The sequence below is a fragment of the Rhea pennata genome, chromosome 2 (genome assembly GCF_028389875.1).
Source record: "Rhea pennata isolate bPtePen1 chromosome 2, bPtePen1.pri, whole genome shotgun sequence".
Taxonomy (NCBI): Eukaryota; Metazoa; Chordata; class Aves; order Rheiformes; family Rheidae; genus Rhea; species Rhea pennata.
The window spans coordinates 66,168,167-66,187,429 of record NC_084664.1 but is presented as its reverse complement, the minus strand read 5'-3'; the positions used below and the strand labels follow the sequence as shown (position 1 = coordinate 66,187,429).

Here is a 19,263-nt window from a genome sequence, read left to right as displayed (position 1 = left end):
CAGTTCACATATAGACAGATCAGAGAGCTAAAACTAGGACAGGCTGAGCAAGAGTTTAAATGGGGTAAGACACATTAAGAGTGAAGGAAAGGCAGAAACGGAAAGTGTGCTATCAATCTGAAAATACAGTCCAAGGAGTCCCCAAGACAGCACCGAGGCTTACTAAATTTTTCTGAATTCAGAATACATCCACTCTCTGTGCCTCATTTCCTTATCTGCAATGCGAAGATAATGCCTCCTTTTCAGCTCTTGAGAACGGCATAGCATTTGTGAAGCTCTTGGATAACATGAGCTGCAAACCACTGAAAAAAATCCATGAGGAGAACAAATATTTTATAACAGAGTTTACATAGCATGAAGTAAACCCGAAAGCCTTGGGAAACACTGATGATAAGACAGTCTATTTAAAAGGCATTTACTAAGTGCACAGGTGTGACAGCATTCACTGACTGAAGCAGGGCAGCTATGCAAAAAGCCATACTCGTGTGTGATCACAGGCTGTATCAGCTTGCACACAAAGGGGGCATATGTGCATGCAAAGCAAGGTATACAGGTATTTATTAATTTTCAAGAGTATATTCATCAACTTTAAAATGTTCTTAGTGTATTTGTTGCTAAGTGTCTTAAGGAACACAGCTGTTGTAAACCTTTATTAAAAGCATAAATATAAGAATATTCTTAGAGATCAATAAATCAGGTTAAGAAATGCTACTATCCATCCTTCCCTTACAAATATTATCTTGAATCCTAGAAGCAAGCTTGTAGTAACTCAATACTGATTTTTGAGAAGTTGGAAATCACGCATCGGTTTCTGCCTTAAACGCAAAAATGTCTGGCCCATCACAGCGCACAGGTGAAAAACAAGCACCTGTTCCCTGACACAGTTCTCTGCACACAGCAGCAGGCTGCTGTGATACAGAGCCCCAGAGTAAAAGTCTGCCAACAGTGACCCGTGTCACTTCAGCCACTTGAAGCTTGTCAGAGGTCAAGCGCTGTGCAACCCCACGGTACCCAAAGCCGACGTGGGGTCTAGCTTTCAAAACGATGGAGCTCTTTCTGAAGAGGTATGGAGTATGCACTTAGGAAGTCAGGGTCGGAAGGGGAACAGAAGGCAGGAGACACAGGGAGAGAGGAAGCCAAGACCCTTGTTTGGAGAGGTGATAATGCGTAGTAGGAGGTTAAGTAGGAAGAAACAGAATATGGCCCAAAATTGGCAGAAGTCTTTACTGTCCCACCAGCCATTTAAATAAACCACTTAAAACATGCTATAGGTACACTTGTTTCTGCTGAGCAGTACTTTAGTGATTCAAGTCAAAGTACAATAACAGCAGAGTCATCTGATGGCACTTCTAGCAAACAGTACAAATTTCTCTGTTTCAGGGAATGGGAAAAAAAGTCAAAAGAAAAATAGCAAACTCCAAAGGAAAGTCTGCCCACTTCGAGCTTTCATTTGAACTAAACCTTTGGATCTTCCCCTATATAGCAATCTTTCCTGAGTTAGCAAGTTAACACTGCTTGCCTTCCCAGCACCAGGGAGACCTTTCTCTACGGAGTCTCTCTCACTAAGCCATGTACCATTTTCCTTCCTTTGATGTGTCCTTTCAAGGAACCTGAGGGCAAACCCTAAACTCTTCTTTTCTACTTATGTTCTGTATATTTCATCCAGGCATCGTCTAGATTACTGTGCAAGTTTATCATCAAATCATTACCCTCCACCTTTAACTTACTTGCCACTTTTTGGAAACATCAATCTGTGGGACTGAAACATTCCAGCCTTGGTCTTATGTTCAGAGGCTGCTCGTCTTCCCTGCTCCCATGCACCCTGAATATTCCCTCCCACTCCCTTTTTAAAATCATTTTGGTCATCTCCAGAACCATTTGAACAAACAAACAAACTACTCTTAAGTTGGTAGAGGAAAGAATACTTGTTTTCTTGCTGTTAACAAATTAAAAGAGGTAAAGGAAAAAATAAATCATTTTGTATGGCACCCACCTGAAGTAAAAGTCTCTTCACTAAAATGCCTGGGAAGAAATTTCAAACAAAAATTACTGAAAATCCATCTAAACAGCTGACATACTACACTTCCAGCAGCTAATGAAACTCAGCGCTCTCCATTGTATCACTAGGGGGCAGGAGATCTGTACGTTCTCCTTTCCTGGCTTTAAAGCAGATAGTTTAGCAAGAAAATTTAAATGGAGAACATTGTAAATGCCTCACAAACTCAAAACCTGAAAAATTCCTTCTTGCCTGGAAATATGATGACAAAGAAACCGCGTTAAAATTACAAACTTCATAGTTCAAGGTGGTCTTTAATTCCTACTTTGTGTACAACTCTGATGAAGACTAAATCTGTGCTTTCCCCAAGGGTGCAACTGCTGCAGCAGACAGGAACCGACAACACCACAATACTTTTCCACATCTTGCTTCAACAGAAAAGATGTAGTTCTTGTCATCTTTCCCATGCTGGCATGGCTTTGCTGAGTGTCAAGGGTTTGCTGTCATCCCTGCCCAGGCACGCATTGACAACTTTTGTGTATATGTGGGCAGTGTGGGGATACTCCTGTGCTCTGCTCTCCAACACCACCATCAGTACCCCAACCCATGCATATGAAAGTACGGAGCGCTAAGACAGTAAACTGCCACTCATCCTTCATAAAGAAGCAGCCAGAAGTTTCCATTTTTTCTCATTTAAACCTTGTAAACACTCGGCTCTTGGCTAATTCTGCCTTCCCAAACTGCAGCAGGCAGAGTATGTCTTCTCCTCTTCTCTAACTATAGTCCTTAGATCCATGGAGAATTATTAATATTTTTTTAATATTTTGATTGCAAACAGAGGTTCCAAGAATGCCACTGCCTCATGCTAATGAAAAGGAACCTTTAAAGAGTTTACAATCCACTGTTCCAGTTTTCTCATTGCACTTCGGAGAACATGACCTACAGAAATGCATAGACATGCACTTTTACAATAAATACAGACAGACAGTGCTCAGATGTAACTAAAAGTAATTCAAACATATCTGGAAACGGAAATAAACTTCAAAGACATTCAAAGAATCTCATTTGTGACCTGTCATTATGCCATACAACACTCATTTTCATGGAATAACAGTCAGCAGTTACTAATGATCAAGCATTTTAAATACACATTTGACTTTTTCCCCCTTTAAAGGCCTTAATGTCCTCAGCTTCTATGTTTCAGAACAGAGTACTTTATGTGGCACCCTAGTAATCACCATTACAAATACCTGTGGAAGTATCTAATCTTGAAATGAGGATAAACAAATGTTATTTTCCCCACTGTACTATACAATATATTGCACGTATATATTTATTCTAAGTAGTTCATAATGAAATCACAAATGGCAGAGGACTATGTGCAATCCTGCAGATAAGCGCCAGCTAATGAATGTCTTTATTTCATGCACATTTTCTCCTTTTCTCATAAATCAGTCTTTTCATATTTCAGGTTAAAAAATTACTACAAAAAAGGAAGGAATACTCTGTAATACAATCCTACCAGTTGGAATTAGTACATTGTTTTCCTTCATAAATTTCAAGTAGTTAAATCATATAACATCCAAAATGGCTTTAAAGGCTCCTGGGACTACTTTCCAAGCACTTACTCTTTGCTCAGTAGTTAAGGATGTGCATTTTTCATGGTTCAATTCCTCATTTTACACAGGGTCTTCATAGCCTGAAGTGTCACATTTCATGGGAATTTCACAAAGCATAAAAAGAAATCACACAAACACTGAAGATTCATTTTCATGTAGACAGAAAGCAACCCAAAGCCTTCCAGCCTCTGTCAGCTTTAAAAACAAGGGAAATCCATAATTTTATGGTGGTGTTATTCCTGAATTCCATGTAGACTATGAGAACCCTATATCCTCCTTGTGAACAGTCACAACATGAAAGGCCATTTCATATAGCACAGAAAGCAAGGACCAGCTCGGTTTATTTGTAGATGTGTAAATTACTATATAGTGGTTAAACTTTTGAACTCAGGTTTGATTCAGTGCCAATTCCCATCCCAGACCGGGAGGATTTGTACCGTATGCAGTGTGTTAGGACCATCTGGCTCTATTTCCAGACGGATCACAGATCAGAATCGCATCCAGGGAGAAGAGAAGGGAGGAAAGAGAGGAGAAGGATTGCTCCACCAGCTAAAGGAACACTTAAGACTGTGCTTGGTAGGAAGCTCTCAGTCAGGAAGCAATAAAGGCAAAAATTGATCCTAATAAATATCGTTTTAAAATAATCAGATGTGAAATGAAGAAAGGTTATATTTGCTAAAAGTATATTTTAAAAAGGAAGAAGGATGTTTTCCCTCTTTTTAAACTGTATGATTTCCAAGGCCAAGCTCTCTGACTACCCTTGAACAAGTAAACAAATGCATTTAGTCCTGAGATCCTGAGGAGAGTTTTACAGAGATGAAAGAGAATTCAGCTACTGAGCCAGGAAGGCCCACTGTTTACATTACTGATCATGGAGGTGGTAAAACATGCAAACTGGCAAAACGAAGAGCATTGTCATCACACCATCATTTCTAATCTACAGAGTTCACGAACCAGGATTCAAACTCCGCACATTTTTACCCCATAGCTTTGCAAGACACAAAAAGAGGAACACCTTGAACACCTTGAGGTTTCAGCAAACATGTAGCAGGAGCAGATCTGATTTTTATGAGTCTGCTCCCTTTGATATGAACTACAACAACTGGCACCTGCAAAGCATGCCAGTGGAAAGCGTGCTGCTTTTACAGATGGCAACAGCCCAGCTGCAGCCCAGCACTGCTGCACCGCTGCTCAGCAGTGCTGCTGATTAACAGGTCTCATTAGCACAAGCACGCTACCGCACTATGCTGCCTTTTAGGAATCTAAGCATCTCTCTCCACCCAGAGTTGCTATGGATATATCAGCTACAAGGGAATCAGTTAGCTGTTAAAATGGTTTTATGGTCAAATACCCACAGGACAAGAGTGTAACTCTGGTATCTTTTTTATTAGAGTCAGTAGAAAGATCAAAGATTTGAATTTACAGAAGTCCCTCTTGGAGGCAATATTCTTGATTGCTTTAGGCACTTGCTTTAGGGCATAGATCTATGGCTATTTTGAAATCAGCTGGTAAGTTTACATAATTTTTAAAGGATTGCTCATGAGAGGTCAAATTGAGTGCTTAGAGATGCATATAAGCCCTCCACAGATGCATACAGATACCTGCACATCGAAGGCCAAGGGAAAAGCATTAGGAAACTTTTGATATTTGACTCCAGGAAAAGAAATAAAGGTAAGCCTAATCACATACTGTCTGTTCCTATTTACTTGTGGCTCTTGCCATAGAGTCTGAAGTTGCTGGAATACCTTTCTTCAGCTGGAATACTTTACACAGCCCTCCAACACACACTGAAACAGGAACAATGCAAAGGTATGCCTGTTATATAGTATTAATTCCATTTTCACTAATAAACTTACATTACTACCATCTGTTTCTCTGCTGCAATACCAGTTTAGCAAGATGTGTTCATTTGGGATAGGCATAAGCTCTTACTGATTTTGTTTCTCTTCTTTTGGTGTTTATACAAACCATGCTCATGCTACAATGCATCATTTACATTCACTGCAGATGCCCCAGCTCCCCCATCCTAAACTCTATATAATACTTAACCTTCAATGCAAAAGGCCAAAGTCACATAATCTGTCAGGATGAGGGAGGAGAATTCAAGAGCACTGGAATTATCCTGGTCCCAGCAATAATGAGGGATCTTTTAGGTAAACACAGCCAGTTGATTCTTGGAAATGCATCAATCCCTGCGTTACAGAGAGCCAGCTATAAACCCCGAGTATTTCAAGCAGTAGTTGGCTTGATGCAGAAATGCCATCAGTTTCCTGATAACTTCATGCTTGGCTTTTAGAACAAGAGGGTTATAATCAACAGCTTCTACCGTCTGCTTGCAAAACTTCACCCGCACTTTCTGCTTCCTCTAACTTCTGGATATCTTTGAGCACTCAGTGTCCCCGTGACAGATAGGAACCAGACCATACAGGACTGAGTTGTTTCAGGAATTTAATCAGCTTTCCTAGAATGTGCAGCACAGCCGTTTGTTCTAAAGTTGGCACACAGGTGAAATCACATGCCGCCAGTTTTATAAATAGGCCTAATTGCTGGAGGCTGTAGTGACATGCCTGTGATTGAGCTCCTCGTCTGTCACTTTAGCTACCTGACTCGCTATCTGGACATCTGTGTCCAAGTCTGACAAACTCCGGAGCAGTCTGTATATTTAAACACCACAAACAACAAACAGATCACTAACTTCATATTCAAATAGCAAAATCACTCTGCTTTATAACCAGTATCTTTTAATATTGAGCAATTTCTCTTCACCTTTTCAACTTTGTTTAGCTAAGCTTGTATTGAATAGTTAAAAATACCACAAGCATGGATTTAGAATTACTTTGCTGCAGGAGTAACTCTCACTAAATCTGAACGCTGTATCTAAAGGCAGAATTCCCTCCAAGATGCTTTGGGATAATCACTGCCTGATGACCCAATTTTCTCCTCAGCCTTAGATCTTTGACATTTTTTGCTGTAACACGGTCAAGGCCTCTCCCTGTTTGGATACCTAGCTTGCGCTTTCAGACCACAGGAATGACCCTTCCAGCTTTCGTCTAATTCTGGACAACACTAAACACCGATCTGAATCCACAGACAGACAATTAGGGATTCAAGTAAGCAAATAAGCTCTGCAAAAAGACTAGACGATCTTTTGACAGCCTTCTCTCTGCGGACCAGTGGCCCGAACCCCAGTGGGCAGAGTTGCCCACAGACTGGTGCCAGCGGGCTCACCCCTGAGCACTCCCTGCCTCACTTACCCAGTATGTTTTTATAACACTTAACCTTGGGCCTGCACACATTGTTCTCCTTTCTTACCTTCCCAACAGCACTGGCTAAATTAAAAAAAAATGAAGATTGCCATAATTTTATTAATTCTTTAGCTTATGCTTAGTCATTACATTTCAGATGTTGCTTTTTCATTCTAGGGCAGAAACAGAAGAGAGGTGTGTTCAAAATGATATCCAAAGTGCCTTCAAAAGATCATCTATATTAATCCTCAACAACTGTGACCATTCTCCTCTGTCTTCAAATTCATTTCCATCTGTTTTTGAATGTTGATGCAACACCCACCACATTGCCATCTTTTCACTGGTACAGAAATGTTTAACTACAGTCACTAGTGCACTACACTTCCTTACAGAGATTCTCAAAAGGGAGGGGGGGAAAAGAAAGAAGAATAGTATTCCTGTTTCTGTGAAATTCAGCCACCCACCCACACAAAACTCACTATTTCTTTACATCTCCATAAAAACTTGAAGGAACATTACAGAGTAAATTTAAGCCAAAGAACCAATAAGTAAGGAGGAGCAAAAGCTGTGCTCCAAGTAATGTTTCAACAGAGTAACTTGAAAGAGAAGCTCTGACTACTGTAGTTTCGGGGCCTACAGATTATACAATGAGAAAAGAGAACATTTGGGGAAAGGTTCTGTGAAATAATACCACTTTACACGACCTAGCAGAAATAGTCACTCTGTAGCACTTGACAATGAACTGTCTTGGTTGCTCTGTATTATTCCACCTAAAAGGCACACTGTTACCTTCTATTCACTTAACCATTAAAGTAACTAAAACTTTTGTGACCCAAGTCAAAACTATTAAGCAGCAATTCGCTGTCAGGAAGCATTTGAGTGGAATGTTACAGGCCTTCAGAAAAAAGGAAAGCAGTACTCTCAAGAAATAACTAACACCTGTTAACATTTCTGTATACGTGTAATTCCACCCTTTGTGCACCTCTAGGTACAAAGATGTTTCTTGACAGTGTGCAGGCAAACAATTTCACAGAAAATACTCAGAACCTATGTACAAGTGTAGCACTGCATTGGTGAGCCCTAGGAGAACGAGCAATGTCCTGCATAAGATTGCCGTTCAGCATCAACACTGCAATCCGTGTTAGGACCATGAGAGGCAAACAGTAAATTAAATGAAAGTCGCCAGAGGAATTCAGCTGGAGTATGGAACAAAGGAGAAATCGCATCGCTTTTTTGTTCAGGTTAAGTCTGGTGAAAATAAGGAGGGTATTTCCCATGCCAAAAGGGACTGCAGACAAGGACACCACAGCTGTAAGGCTGAAAAGCTGCAGAAAAGTGCTCCTTTATCTCTGTGTTATCTCTGTAACTTAACACAGAGTTCAGAGCTTACAGGACCATCTCAGTGTTAATTGTGATGCACCTCTGGTAATATTTACATACCTACACACACCCAGCACTGTCTGCTTAGCAAAATTCAGCACTGCAATAACACACACAACTGGCAAAAAAAATCAGCCGCTTACTATAGTCTTCTAAAAACAACATACCAGAGAAATAGTCTTACATGATGTATTTTATGTTCCTTTTCAGCAGCCTCCTCAATGTATTTGGATAAGACTGGCTACACTGTACTTCCAAACCTCTCTCTATCTCATGGCACATGCAGACCTATTCAGAAAGCGCACACTGGTTCCTGGAACTGAAAACCAGCTGACAAAAACTTGGAGCTGAAACAAGCTTTGAACTTCCTGAATGACAATCAAGACATAAATTTCATTTCTAAAATAGAACCCAAGTCACACAGAAAAACATTGAAAATTGTACTGCTGTAATAGATGCTAGGATATACTATGCAGAGGGAATTTTTAGCTTCATGAACCAGTAAAACATAATTCAAAAAAACTGAACACCACCACACTTTAGATAGTACCAAGCCCTAAAAGTCTTCTTGTAACAAAGTTCTTAGCTTTATGGCATACTTATGCGTGGGATTTTTTAGTTTTATTTTTTTTTTTAAAGGAACAGCAAACACTTGCTAATACTAGTGCAACAGCCTAGGTTGTAATTTCCTCAGTGCAATGCCATGGACATTAGCACCAAGGCCCTGCTGTATCAGTCACTGAATTCAGTGGAAACTCAACAACTTCAGCAGACATGGATTCAAGCTCTTAAGCACAGCACAGCTACAGAAGCCACACACCAAGAAACAGACCATAGCAGTCCTCCCTGAATTCTGGCTGCACTGGGGTCGTCTCCAGTAACATACACATGAAGCATTTTATTCCTGTTGAAAAGCAATCTATGAGAAGGGAAGTTTCAATTCTTCTTAATCCACTCCGGAACGCCAAATAAGCTCTCAGTGAACTGAAGCTGAAGATACACACAATACTGTGCTAAGATCGTTCAGATGTGACTGACTTCTCTGACATTAGTAGATCATTCTGTCAACTCTTAGGCTCTGTGCCCTGGATCTGATCTGATCCTGGTAAAGATGAACTGCAGGACTATCCTCTGTTTGCATTATGAGGCTACCTGGACACTCAGGTACTGTAAATACCTGTTAGGTTTCTCTGTTTTGAATTAGCAATATTTGGCTACACAGTCAGCTGAAGGGGGAAGACATCATCCAGCTGAGGGAGATCAATGCTGAGCTCACAAAAGAGTGAAACACTGGACTGAAGGATAAGCTGGCCAATGCAGCATCTTTAATTTGATTCCAGTTCAAACTTTTTGAGAACATTTATGGCTAACTGTCTCCTAGAAATCATTTCCCCCCCTATATTTAGAGAGAGAATCTTTTTTCTTTAATATTTTTGTATATTTGTCTAGTTTTATTGTGGTACACAGTCTTTTATTCCTGAGTGTATGTAAACTATCAGCCACCACTGCTCAGGTACTGGCAGAGAATGAGTTTTGTGACAGTAGTTTGGTTTCTTACACATCCTAATAAGCAAGTATTTGTACAGATCTAATCTTCAAGTTCTTTACATGAAGTAAGTTACACTTACTACTCAAATCCTCAAACCTTAGAATTAGGTTATCTAAAAAATCCTTTTCTCTCTTTTTCTTTTTACTCCTCAATTTGTAGATTGAGTTTTGGCAGCTAAATATATCAAATTGACATTTTTAAAGATAGTTATATATGGATAAAATTCAGATGAGCCATCTACCACAACTATGTACTTGTTTGTACTTGTTACCATCTCTGCTTACTGTGAGATCATGCAGCAATAAAGATCTCTCAGTGTGACTCTTCTCCTCTTACTCGTAGTTCTTCAAAACACTAAAGCAGGTCTCTCAGTTTCCAGCTTGGGTTTCCTCGTTAGATGAAAACTGCAGGCAGTCATCCTACTCCGTGATGAGTGCTAGCCCCCACCCCACTCCTTAAATTTCCCACAAAACATTCAAGAATCTGGAGCAATCTGAGAAACATGTTACAGATGCTTGACGTGACAGTCATAGCAGACCTGAGAAAGAGATTCAGAGCAATCAAAACAGCTTTTGGAGCATTTTTTTACCTCTTAAAATGTAGTTCTGATAGTTCTGGTCTGCCTCTGCTCCCACCTTGATCAAGCATGTTAGACCTTCAGCCACCACAAACTCATGAACCAAGTCCTTGTCATCCTGCCACAAAAGAGAAAGCTGCATTACAATTTTGAAAGACAAGGCAACAGAGTACACCATAATGTAAAACCAAATGCAGGCTTGTAACATTGTCTTTGTGTTTTCAGATGATTGAAGCAAGTTCTTCTGAAAGACGTCATAGAAGACATTTTAAAATCAGAATGAAATGCATCTATGCAAGGCAGGAAAAACACTCACCTTTACCTTTTACCTTAAAGTCAACTATGGAAGATTAACGTTAGTAAAACGTCTGACTTTGATTGTCATTTATTTTTCTTTATAAAAGACTGCAGACTTTCTATCCAATACTGTAATTTCATCAAAAGCTTACTTCCTTTCCAAACTATTTCCTATATTTAAGAGAATCTTTTTTCTGTTTTTTAAATAATACAAATTCAATTACTAGCATTTTCCCTTAATGTAAAAAAACCAGTCAATTTCAGCAGGCGTTTAAGAAGTCAACATGCATTAACGTTACCTTAGAACAGCCCTGTCTAGCTCCACTTAACATAAAATTTACAGCACTTAAAATTGAGTTGGCCTTGCACAGAAGTGACCTACCTCTCATTTATGATACAGATGCAATTTCAAATTACACAAGCTATGTACAATTGGTATTGCTACTTCCATGTAACTTTAACAAGCTACATAAAGCAGAGGCTTAAGCATCTTTTTAAAAAATATAAGCACAAATACAACAGAATCTGGAAAAGAAAAAGTATCACTGACACATTGATGTTTAGTAAAAGCACTAACAACTCAGAGCTCTTGCTGTTATTCTCATTAACGAAACAGCAAGAAGGACCAAGACTAATAATTTGATGTGAGTTAAACTCTTAAAGTAACCTACTTTTTGATCACGAGTCCTTTACTCAGGGTAACCAGGTGACACCATATCACATACCAAGAAGCACAGGGCATCGCTCAGAGCTACATGCAGACTGCTGTGAGCAGAGAACGGAGAGCACAGTGTCTGAAGCCTCCCTTCTCACTTTACACAAGGCTTATGTAGACAAACAGAGAACTACTAAAAACTTGATTAAACAGCACTTAATGAATTAGCTACATAAACTAAGCATGCAACCAATCTAAAATATTAATGGTACAGATCTACTCTGCAGACAAAATCATCATGCTTGCTGAATCCCTTCATCTGATCATTTTAAAATGACAGCTCATATGTATTTTTCATGCACAGAAGCATATTAGAAATTTCAGCTTTCCAATATTGCAATTCTGAGCAGCCAAGATCTAGATAGTAGATAAACAGCTTTGTAAATAGCCAAATTTCTGAATTTGCCACATACACTAACTTATAAAACTGCCAAGATAGCTAAAATAAGTCTCTTTAACTTGACAATTCACTGGTGGTGAATTTCTTTCATTCTTAGAAATGTATTTCTTTCATTAGTTATGTCATATAATTTTTAAAGGTTGGTGAAATAGGATACTTGAAAATTGCATGGTTATCTGGCAATTTATGGGACATTAGGAAATTATGGGAGGAATATTTTTAAAATTGTAGGAGAAAGTGAAGCAAAAATAAAATTTGTTAAATTTAAATATATTTTATACATTCATATACATGTATACAAATTTATCACACAATACAATTACTTATCCTTTATGTAAAAAGGAAGCATACAAACATTCCCCACAACTTTCCAAAACACGTGATAAAAATCCAAAACCTGCAAGATAAAATTCACTGCTATATAGGCACGCACTCAAAATTTTATTTATTTCCTACTCTTGCTGTTTTCTTTTTTTGCGGGTGACGCGTTTTTCTTCATACAGAGATAAGGTCTGTTGTGCCTTTGGCCAAGCCACCAGCCTGAAGAGCCGCCAACCCACAAAGCGTGTCCTCGCGCACAGGAGGTGCACTGGGAAGGGGCACGCGCACCTCCGGCAGCCCTGTCCTGAGCAACAGCCTCTGCAGAGCCCTTCCCAGCTGCCGTCATTGAGATGGCCGAGCTCTAAATCTCCGGCTGTTTCCCTCAAGTTAATCTATATGGCCATCGTTGCCGAAATTCTTCGGACAAACTTCTAGCACAACATTTTACAGCCATCCCCGAGCTCCAACAAGAAAAGGATCCCTGACAAAATGCCTTCTGCTGATCAAAGCCGTATCTCAGTTTTGGCCTCCTCAGACTTGAGGAACTTGACCTAAAACCTAGCACCTACAAATAAACACATAACTAAATGTGCGTGCATGTAAGCCAGCTCACCCTGAATGACAAGCTACGTTCAGCTCCCCCCGTACGGTGGAGATTCACCTGCAGCACACCTCTGAGAAGCAGCAGCAGACCCAGGGGACCCCAGAGGAGATTCCTCCTTGACCATACAGAAGAGCCACGCAACTGCTGCCTCCCATGCAGCCCTTCATGTAAGCCATTTTTACTCAAAAGAATTTGAGTGAGCTCTCGCTCTTCGAGATTTTTGAAACTTGCTTCTCCTAAAACGCTAAAAAGAGGAACAAATCCCGGGAGTTTGTCAGGTAAGCTTAAAGTAAAGTTTATTCACAGTTCAGATAAACTAAGTCTACACACTAGAGGAGCTTGCATACCATTCCCAGTGTCTAGGAAGTGAGTTAATTTGTATGCCCAGGTCAACAGATTCAAGCTTTGTGCTACTAAACTAAACAGAAAAGGTGCCAGGTTTCTTCTACCCAGAGCGGGCAGTGCAGGAACAGGGGCAAGGGAGGGAAAGTACAGAAGGATGCAGATGTGAAAGAATTTAGCAAAAAGTAGTAACACACTACAGAGTCAAAAAGCTGTGGGAAAACAAGCTATTTTTTCCAGAAATATGACAAACAACTATTTTATTGGACCACAGGTGAGTCTCTAATTAGAGAGAAACAAGAAATCTAACAATATGAACCACTGTGTGGGATATAACTGTAATGACTGTTTCAGTTGGAACGGCTCTCTAGCTCAGAACATATTTATTAATACATTCGCAAAAATCTTGATCTTGCATCAACTTCTGAAAAGCAGGCTTGCAAAATCCTTAAGTTGAGAGAGAAACCTATTCTGGTTTCACTCAAAAGCAAACAACAAGACTGGAAAACCAGACAAAAAGAATAACAACTGTGGTCTATGGGTTCTGAGATTTGTTGGTAGACCTAATATGGTCATTTTGGAAAAACAAAGAACATTTAAACAATACAAAAAAAATTATTCCTAGGCAAGAGAAGTTAACAGTAGTCTAGCTTCAGTAAACTTCAGCTCAGGCCCAAGGAAGGAAGGAAAATTTTCAACAGCACAGAGTGATTGAGGGCTGTTGACATTCAGTGAAAGATAAAAACAAAAATATCCTTTATAACTCTAAGGTATTGTAAATATTTATCGGTGAATACATATTAGAATATCTCCTGGGGAAAATTTAGCAACGTAAAACAGATCTTCAGTGTGATGTATTTTGTGAATTAAATGCTTTTTTATTATTATATTTTAAAAACAAGCCTTCTGGAACTTTCTCAAAGCAGCTGAAGGATTAAACTGCTACAGGATAGAGTCATCCTTAACTGAAATGAGATATATTGCCGCAGAACTGCATAGGAAATGAAGGGGCAGAGGGACTATAACCAGACTACTTCTGAAAAGCAATGAATAAACAAATCAAACCTGAATTAAAAAAGGCTTTTAAGGTGCTTCTCCTGTCCCAAATAAACGAGAGAAAGAAGGTGTAATGAAGCAGAGCACAAACACATCACGCGCTAGACATAAATCTGAGCTCAGTGCATTATCTACTCCATCGTGTATACGCGGGGCGAGGGGAGAAGTCAACATCTGGAATGTGCAAAGGAAGATGAAAGGACTCCAGGCCCATATACTCCAAATCAAGAGGAAACTGTTTACATCCATTTTGTTCCAGGGTAATCTTTTCAGACCCATTAACTCACTGACTTGCCAAGTGAGGCGACCTCAAGAGTCAAGGCTATTCTGTGGCACAGGCACGGGGCTCGGGTTTCCAGCAGGAGCACGTTCACTGCGCCGGACGGAGAGCAAGTGGGACAACACCGCACACAAGTAGCCACCCTGTGCGGGTGATAACGCTTAGAGCGAGGGAGGGAAAGGTTGCCATCGGGTATGGAAGTGGACTCCTCCACTAATATCACAAAGATTTATGACACCTTAATCAGCCGGCACTAAAGCACTGATGAGAAAAGCAGCAAAACATGGTTAAAACTCCTTAAGGTTCCCCCTAAACTCCTGCAACCGTAAAGATCGCACACTGACACAAAAACTAGCTACTTAAGGGCATTATGAAAAGACACCAGTGGCCTTGTCAGCTAGCTGTATTTAACCATCCATTCATAGACTTAGAATAGATAACATCTTCTCCTTTGCTTTGGCATTTCACCAGCAAGAAAAGAAAACAAAATAAAGCATATGTGTATCTTTTAGTGCAATGAGTAATAAAAATACATGAAAATATTGAAACTGGTGAGTTTAAAGTTTGCTTATCAGGCCAGTAGCGAAAAATCATACAATTCATGCTTTTACATGCATAACTCAGTCTAGCTATTAAAAAAAAAAAAAAAAAAAAAAAAGACAAACTCTGATTAAGCTGTTTACAGTATGTGCATACACCAAAAATGCACTAGGAAAACCTTTGCTGTCCTACTAGTTGTGTCCCCACACTCCATTTCACGCACTCACTCACATGGGCTTGTGGCATATTATCTGGGGATGAAGACTGAAGGTTTTTTTTTTCAAGGAAGAGCACTTTTCTATAATGCATCTTATCTGAAGTGCAGCTTACACGTGTGAAGATAAATTGTTTACAAACTGTTGAACGTTAATCTTTCTGAAGCCTGCTATTTCTGTGGCCCATATGTTTGAAAACTTCTCCCAAAGCACAATTATTTTTCTGTCACCTGAAAGCTTTTCTCTTTCTAAGAAGAATCAAGGCCACGGAACACAGTTTCTCAAGGGGAGAGGCTTTTTCTGTTTCTAATAATTTCTTAATAATTTTTTTTCATAGCTTTAACTAGCACTAGTGAAAGCTATATTCCAAGTATTAAACTATTTGGGGAAACTGGATCAGTAACTCCGTTGTCCCATTTGGATATCCATATTCATATTTCTCTTTTATGTGGCTAACAGCTGTGTAATGTACTGTCTTTCATAAAGAATCATAACAAGAAGCTTGTCTATGATATATTCAAAAAGAACCTCATTTTTATTTTTTGTTCCTTTTGTCCTAAAAGCTCTACCACTGTTTTTGGTTGCTTGAGCACTGTCATTTTTAATCTTACTCTATACATCTTTCACCTATTTCTGTTACAAAGTTACATGTTTCATATTTTATAATGTTCTTGAGTTTAATTCAGGAATCATAGGGTTTCCCAGCCTGTTTTCTCCACAGGAGACATTATTTAATAAGCAAGCAATCACATTTCTTACCAACCAAGCTTTCCAAATGCAAAAGTTACAATTATCTAGTCCTAAAAGCGACAACAGTATGGGCAGCAAGGATACTAGTCATATCCACATGGATCTTCTTGCTAAGCACAAATAGCAGGGAGAAAAAAAATAATTTTGACTATTGGCCTACTGGGGGGGGAGGGGGGCTTCATTCACGCTCCATCATGATTCACGAACCATAATGACTGACGCGCTTCAGATCACAGTAAGAGCTTCACTCTCTGGCCTGCCTCTCCATAACAGCCCTATTAAGAGCCTGAAACTTCGATTTGATTTCTTGGTCCAGCTGTGATTTTGTCTTTAGACCAAAAGTCATAACTTCACAAAAATATTGTGTATGCATGTCTTGATGTCATGATAAATTCATGTGACCATTTGGCAAAGGATAACATTAACCTTGCCAGTTCACCATACAGGACAGCGTGAGAGGAGAAATTTCAACTCTACCTGACTGACAGCTGAAGGGTAGCCTCCTCCGAGGTTTAAATCTTTTGAGATAAGACAGTGGAGGTGTACCAGTAGGGCAGAAAGGGCTCATTCAGATGCTAAGTGGCTCCAGAAGTCCAAATTTACTACTTTTTAAGAGGGGCAGCTAGGAAATCTTTATTTACAGCTATGTCCCATCAACAGTATATAAAAGTCTCTACATTCACGTATAAGACGCAATCTCTCTTTGAAAACCCCTTCTTTCTCAGATTCCCCCTATGAGGAGTATATGCTGAAAGAGAAATCCTAGATGATTCTGCTCATACGAAAAAAATAAAATAGCAAGTAAAAATATATATATATATATATATATAAATATATATGGATTACTAAAATGCCAGCCACTCACAGAAACTCCCCCTCAAAATGTAATTGATGGGCACCCTTTTCAGAAGTGAAAAGACATTCTCCCTCCCCTATTCTTTTTCTCCTGCAAAGTCAAGATAGGATCACAAAGTTCAGCTGGGTTTAGGAGGATTAAGGGCTAGGGATTAGGCTTTATTCATTTAGGGATGTAAATTAGCTGCAGAGGGACAGCAGCTGACTGGGGAGGAAAGAGGCAGGTCAAAGAGCAAAGCATGTGCAACTCCAGGCTTTTGCAGCTATAAACCTCAAACGATGATGCATCTTGCCGCATTTTACACTCACTTTGGAGTGCACCATTGCCCAATATACTTAAAAAGGCCCCTTTCGTTAGCAAGCAAATGAAGGAAGAATGATAAAATTCAGGTTTCCAGTTTTTAACATTACCAATTATGGTCCAAGTCCTCTAGTCTGCTTTACTTGCCTCTTTGTATTTCTAGTAGTGCAAAGGGAATAGAAAACAACTGACCTGTCTTAAGCGTTCTTCCATTTCTAGCTAAAATACACAAAATCACTGTAGCTGGCTCCTAACCCAACTGCCCTTAGCAGTACATGGGAGCATATGGTGGTGACCACGCTGTACTTCCATTATCTGAGACACACGATGCCCATAAGTTGCCTATGTATTTTAAAACATTTATACAGTGCTCTGCCCCAGCAGCAATGGAAAAGCAACAGCCAGCTCCCCTCTTGGTCCTCTTTCAGCCACCCAGCTAGCCATGGGACCCCCCCAAGTCTGTTCGGTACATACCACAATAACGTCTCCACAAGAATTAGTATTTATAACTGTTGCTACCTGCCTTCAGTGTGCATCACATCTGCTAAAGTTACCAGTAAAATAATTACTCCCATTGAAGAGACTACAGCGATGTAGTAATAGAAGAGTTATGCTGTGCTGTATTGGAAACAAATCCCAGACCATTTCTGGAGTCCAGCTTTTTTATTGGCTAGGCAACAGGTTGCATTTTATAGATCAAGACTGGCAAGCAATGTTTGCAGTTAGAAAAAATCTCATTTTGGCTTGAAAACTGAACAAACATGGTCAGGAAGTGATTGAAGCAGCATGGACCGCCAAGATATAATTTATAGTTACTTTCCCACACTTCAAACTATAGTTTTCTTCTTTGGATTCAAGTTAAATACTGGATTGCAAATCCAGAAGTGCCTGGTACTACCTGGTTCAATTGTCAGTGTTTATTCCAGTGCATTTTAAGAGCTATATCATCTACAGAAAACAAATTGGGAAGAAAATCATCCTAACCACCTACATTTATATACGTACAAGTATTCGTAGTCCTATGAGCTCCTCTAGAATCTACTGCTGATTCAGCCTTAGTTTATTTAAGTAGCTACCAAACTGAATTCTGTGCATGGAGCTGATAGCCAGTGATTAAAGCAGCATTAAATATTAATCTTAAATATTATAATAATAATCTTAAATATTAATTTAATATTTTTAAATATTAATCAATTAAAACTCTGCTTTGCTTTACCTCAGAGCACTAATTGTAGAACATGAACCAAATGCAGCACTTGGGCAGCAAGGAGGAGAGTTTCTACATTTGCAAAGCACTGGTCTCTTGAAGTATTTTCACTCTCTGATGCTGGGGAACTGTTCTCAGAAAATACTCTAAGATAAGGACCTTAGGCAGCTTCAGTAGTCTTCCTCTCCCCACACTCCTAGCACTTCTAGCACCCCAGCTAGAAGAAGAGTCCCTAGAGTAAGGAAGTGCCATGGACTGAGATGCAACAAAACCACAATCAGTAGGAGGTAACTGAGGCAGTGGCAGAAGCATTTTGGTGGTGGTGAACTTGACAGACATGAAGTAGCCAGCTTATCCCTCAGCAGAAGCTCCTTCTACTTGCCATCTCTGCTGGTTGCCAACGCCCTTCAGCCACCCCACTGCTCTCATGTGCTGTCCTGCACTTCTGCACCTCTGCCCTTCCAGTTCTTTGCTACACTCCCCTCACTGACACCACACTTCCCCTATTTGCTTCTTTCCTCCAGGCTTCTCACCTTCTCAACTCACATGTACACAATCTGTGTAGAAGTAAGAGCATAATGTGACATACAGAAATCACTACTTTTATATTGTTCCCCCTTTTCCTATTCTTCCATCTATTTGCATGGAACATTTTACAATAGCATGACCCAAGATCACTCCCCTCCCGCTTTTCTTTCTCTAGAGTAATTTTGGAGGTTAAGTAACCTGTCTCTAGAGTAATTTTAGAGGTTAAGTAACCTGCAATGCAAAGTTTGGCTTCTACTGATGATCACAAAAAAATTCATGCTCAAGTGTCAATTCTCTTGCACCTCATTGCAATGAGCTGGTTGCTTAAGTATCAAATACCAATTTTTTTTCAGTCTTTTAAGCACCTACAGAGCACATCTGATGCCAGCTAATGATATACTGGGCCATTCAAGCATTAAGAGATCAATTTTATTTCTTTCCAATTTTAAAATACTTGAAATACAGACCAAACTACTCCTAACTATG

At 39.6% G+C, this 19,263-nt stretch overlaps 1 protein-coding gene and 1 long non-coding RNA gene across 9 annotated transcripts in view; one reads left to right on the top strand and one right to left on the bottom strand.

Moving 5' to 3' along the window:
* The window catches only part of FHOD3 (formin homology 2 domain containing 3), a 404,460-nt gene that overhangs the window by 186,203 nt on the left and 198,994 nt on the right, over nucleotides 1–19,263 (bottom strand). For all 8 annotated transcript variants that reach the window (XM_062569631.1, XM_062569632.1, XM_062569637.1 and 5 more), the window contains exon 5: nucleotides 10,379–10,484. In XM_062569631.1, coding sequence (XP_062425615.1) covers nucleotides 10,379–10,484 — 106 coding nt within the window. The remainder of the gene's footprint in view (nucleotides 1–10,378; nucleotides 10,485–19,263) is intronic.
* LOC134136195 (uncharacterized) lies at nucleotides 5,341–10,081 on the top strand. Its single transcript, XR_009957451.1, has 3 exons — nucleotides 5,341–5,424; nucleotides 7,038–7,203; nucleotides 8,451–10,081. It is a non-coding gene; the product is annotated as an uncharacterized LOC134136195 (long non-coding RNA).